A 5,140-nucleotide genomic window follows, 5' to 3' on the forward strand; every position below is an offset into this window, starting at 1 on the left:
TTCCGTGTAGGGACAGGGACGTCCCTCCTCCTCTGCTCCTGCTCACAATGACCCTCATCTGGTAAAGCTCCCATCCTGCCCTGACTCTGCCATGGGCACCAGGCTCCTCTGCTGGGCAACCCTGTGCCTCCTGGGGGCAGGTGAGTCCTCAGACACCAACCAGCCTCATTGTGTGTGTGGGTGTGTGTGTGTGTGCCGGGGGGTGTTTGTATGTGTGTGTGTGGAGGGGTGGGATTCGTGTGATGACTAAAATTGTTTCCCTTGTTCTGTTCCTAACTTGTGCCTCCACAGATCACACAGGTGCTGGAGTTTCCCAGTCCCCCAGGAACAAGGTCACAGAGGAGGGAAAGGATGTAGTGCTCAGGTGTGATCCAATTTCAGGTCATACCGCCCTTTATTGGTACCGACAGAGCCTGGGGAAGGGCCTGGAGTTTTTAATTTACTTCCAAGACAACGATGCACCAGACAAATCAGGGCTGCCCAGTGGTCGGTTCTCTGCAGAGAGGCCTGAGGGATCCGTCTCCACTCTGAAGATCCAGCGCACAGAGCAGGGGGACTCGGCCGTGTATCTCTGTGCCAGCAGCTTAGCCACAGCGTGGCACAGTCACCTCCTTCCTGTTCACAAACCTCATCCTTCTCTCTCCTTGCAGCATCTAGAGACCCTTAACAGAGGCCTCTCTTTGCTCCCCGCTCCCCGCTCCCCGTGGGAAACAAGTAGATTTGGACCTCAGCTGTCCTTTGGGTAGAAAGAGACCACACCTTAGATTCACCCCTAAGACACAGTAACTGTAAATGTGGGTGGTGGAAGCAATCGTGGCCCACTGGACTCTAGGAGTCTTCAGAGCCAGCTCACTGCTCTAAGGCAAGCACTGGGTGTCTTAGCCTCGGCCTTCAGGGCTGGGACATGCAGTTTTCTTTGGGGCCTGGGAGGTTGCTGCCCACATACAGAAGCTTTGGGCATGGGCAAGGAACAGGCCTGTTCCCCTGCATGCATTCGGGCATCTGGCATCTGCAAGGTCTGAAGCTTCATCCACAGGAACATTCTTTCTTCTGAAGCCTCTTCTATCCCTGTCACATTGGAAGTTTTCTGCAGTACCAGAGCAAAACAATCTTCGTGTTTGACTTAAACATCCTTGTGGCTTTTGTGACAATTACTTGATGAATACAGCCATGATAACAATAAGACTTCATTTCTTCTGCCTAGTGTAGCAATGCGTGTTCTTTATTTTGTGTTCATTTACCACTGCTCCTGTCTTGGGAGACTGAACATCCACTACTGCTCCAGTGTCGGCTTGGTTCCCTAGGAAATTGGGTTTCTAGAACCTGAATACTAACAAATAAGAATTGTACATATGTATACCATGTAACCTGCATTTAAAAATGTGTGTACATAAGCCTGTAATCCCAGCACTTTGGGAGGCCGAGGCAGGCAGATCACGAGGTTAGGAGATTGAGACCATCCTGGCTAACACGGTGAAACCCCGTCTCTACTAAAAATACAAAAAATTAGCCAGGTTTGGAGGTGGACACCTGTAGTCCCAGCTACTTGGGAGGCTGAGGCAGGAGAATGGAGTGAACCCAGGAGGAGGAGCTTGCAGCGAGCTGAGATGGCGCCACTGCGCTCCGGCCTGGGTGACAGAGCAAGACTCTGTCTCAAAAAAATAAAAAATAAAAAAGTATGTACATGGTGCAGCGACTAAATCTAGCTAATTAACATATGCAGTACCTCAATCCTTATCCTTTCCTGTGGTGAGAATACTTGAAATGTACTCTGTTAGCAATATTCCAGAATGCAATCCACTGTTACTAACTCTAGTCACTGTGGTGTACAATACATCTTTTGAACTTCCTCCTCCTATTTGAGTGAAATTTTGTATCCTTTAACCAACATCTCCCCAGCACCCCATCTCCACCCCAGCCTCTGATGATTGTTGCTCTAGTCTTTTGATTTGAAATAATTTCCCTGAGGTCTTTAACTCAAGAAGATGGAGTTTTAAAAATAATAATGCTTATATTACTTTTGTTTTGTTTGTTATTTTACATATTGCAATATAGTTTTTGTTGCAAATATAAATAAGCATATTGTAATAAAAATTCTTCACCTCTCTTTGAGTGAAGCTACAGTTCACATATATGAAATTTCAAGATGTGGTTAGAGCTGACATGATTATGGATCATGGGTATCTGGGAGTCCTCAGAGACAGCCCCATACACAAAGGTTAAGATAGAATACCCCAGACCCAGCCAGGACAGAGGTGCCCTGAGTCCTGCAGAGCTGGTTAGGGAATTATAGATCCTTAAATTCACTTATCAGGAATTGTGGTGGCTCAGATACCAAATTTCTTTCTCTAGCAAATGATAATGGTTGGCAGGGATTGTTCTGAACCCATTGTAATTGTTTCATCAACAGATCATTCCTTTTTTTAGTTGCCCTGTGTGTCCTGGGAGTGCATAAGTCCCAGGCACAGATGGGAATTCCCTGACCTTAGGATGCTATTCCAAGGACTTCCTTGCTGGACCCTGTCTCCAACTTTTCCCACCTTCATCCGCATGACCCCTAAGACAAATGGTCCTAATAGTGGACCAGCTCTGAAACTTAAGCTTGAACAGAATACTAACCACAACTGTAAACACTGATGCTGAAAGAAGTGGTAAAAAAGGTGGGCAGGGTTTCCCACCTGCACTGAGAGTGAACATACAAGGATAGCAAAGGGAAGGTTGTATTAATAAGCAAACAAGAAGCAATAAAGGCCCTGCTCTAAATGAATGTAACTAATCTCTTCGAGCTAAAAAAGGAGCACGTCAATAAAAGTATTTCAAATCAAAGTCTAGAAGCTTCCAAATCAGCCAGCACAACCCTGAGAGCTCTGCACTCTGAACAACTAACTTCAGAGAACTCTTCAATCCTTTCTGGGCTCAAACTTTCCTTTGTCCACCCCAAGACCCAGGGTCACACTCTCATCCTATTATGAAAACAATGGGCTTCGATATTGTTGCTGATGCCTCATTTCTAGGAGTTGAGTATTAAGCACTGAAGAGCTTTGAAAGTTGTGCTTCGGAGTCCAGTGATGTGCTGGAGCCAGCTTTTCTGACTCGCGAGAGACAAATAGGCACACTCTTCCCTTCAGTGAAGCCATGTTGACAGTTTGAAATCCACCATAGTGCCTTTGTTGATACAACAGAAATTGGTAAGTGCTACTAGGCACGTGCCCACCTCCACAGACACTCAGTTTTCCAGCACATCACTGGAATGTTTTCTGAGAAAATGATGTTCCTGTTACGTCGTCATGTCTTGCGGGGCCAAAAGGACACCGAATTCACCTCTTCTCTGTTCTTGCTTTTAGAAACCATGATCGAAGGTGACCTCAGCTGACACTATTTCTATTCAATCTCCAAATTCCCTTACTTTGTGGGTCCGTGTCTCCTGTAAGCACACCAGTCCAGAACATGACAACTATTTTGAGTGTAGCTAAAGGATACAGTGAACCAGTTTATTATTTTCACATTATCCTTCCTTGCATGGAATATGTAGATGCTGCAGTCATTGGGAACAGGGATGGGGCAAGCAGCAGCTCTGGGTTGTGAACCACTTTACAGCCAGAAAATTCTTCAGTGGCACAGACACACCCTGGGGCATGGACTAATTTGCTTTGGAAACTAAGCAGCTCCACACCAGTCACCAATGACCTTGGATCTGTTTTCAGCTGAGAGGTCAGAAAGATCACACTCACCCTAAATGTCTTCCTCTCCAATACATAGTACAACCCCCGTCCATCTCAGTCCCTGGAGGTCATCCAGAGCTCCCAGAGAATCTCTGCTCTGGGGCAGAATCACCAAGGCTCCTCCTCGCCAGCTCTCTACAGGCTCCAGCAAGGCTTTTCTGCCAGGTGCAGGGCATGAGTGTGGCTCTGTTGTCTGTCAGGTAGAGGGAGGCCATATGGTGATGTTTGTATAAGAAGGATTGGGTTTCTGAGGCTCCTCTCAAATACTTGATATAATTTTATTTGCTTTTTGTTTCACTCTACAATGTCACCATTTAGGAGAACAATTATTTTGGTTGCATTATTTATGGCACTGTGAAAGATTTTTGTGTTTAAATTCATTTAAGAAATCATTCCAATTATGCATCTTTTCTGTTCAGATATAATCTGAGGCAGTGAAAGAAACAGCAATGATTTTGAAAACAGTCACTTACATGCTCTATGATAAAGGCATTGTTCAAGGTTCATGACTCACACCTAACTTTCAATCTACTGGAAATGAAAAGGCACAGACTTGGGGGCCTGTGATCAAGCCACGAGAGAGGACTATGCCAGTTACTGTGGGACTTCAGGGCACGAAGAGATTACCTCCCCTTTAGACTCTGCTCAACGATGAAAGAATAAGAGTTGGTCCATGAGAACCTGAGGAGAGAAATTCTGGGAGCCTTTCACTGGGATGGAGCAAGGGCTGTAGAGCAAGTCACTGAAAAGGGAAATGGTCCCTCTGGTCTGTCACAGAAGACGGTGGATAGAAAGGTCATATAATCCCCAGTTCCCTGCTGATTTGCTTCCATATGATACTATTTTGCAGCAGCGTACCCTCATCTCACGCCACTCCAGTACCTCTTCCAGAATCATCTCCTCCCTCTCTGCTCTTCAGATCAGCACATGTGCATGGTACAAGCTATTCCTTTCCTGTTGCGGGCCTTTTGCTGGTCTTAATTATATCCCGCCTTATTTTCCCATTAGATACTGCTCCTTCCACGATTGTTTATTGCCTTTCAAGGGATTTTTTTTTGTCTTTCCCCCGAGATGGAGTCTCACTCTGTCGCCCAGGCTGGAGTGCAGAGGCACGATCTCGGCTCACTGCAAGCTCCGCCTCCAGGGCTCACGCCATTCTCCTGCCTCAGCCTCCTGAGTAGCTGGGACTACACGTGCCCGCCACCACACCTGGCTGATGTTTTGTATTTTTTAGTAGATATGCGGTTTCACTGTGTTAGCCAGGATTGTCTCAATCTCCTGACCTCGTGATCTGCCCGCCTTGGCCTCCCAAAGGGCTGAGATTACAGGTGTGAGCCACCACGCCCGGCCAAGGGATCCTATTTCATATATCCCAGTTTTGCTTTTTATTAATACATATCTGACCCCATCTTGAAGGT

At 46.3% G+C, this 5,140-nt stretch overlaps 1 gene segment (V, D, J or C); it reads left to right on the forward strand.

Annotated features, from left to right (window-relative positions):
* On the forward strand, positions 1-1,143 carry LOC112620210. The segment is given in 2 exon segments: positions 1-140; positions 292-1,143. Coding segments are annotated over 2 exon segments (504 nt in total).
* The last annotated feature ends 3,997 nt before the right edge of the window (positions 1,144-5,140 follow it).

This window comes from Theropithecus gelada, chromosome 3 (genome assembly GCF_003255815.1).
Source record: "Theropithecus gelada isolate Dixy chromosome 3, Tgel_1.0, whole genome shotgun sequence".
Taxonomy (NCBI): domain Eukaryota; kingdom Metazoa; phylum Chordata; class Mammalia; order Primates; family Cercopithecidae; genus Theropithecus; species Theropithecus gelada.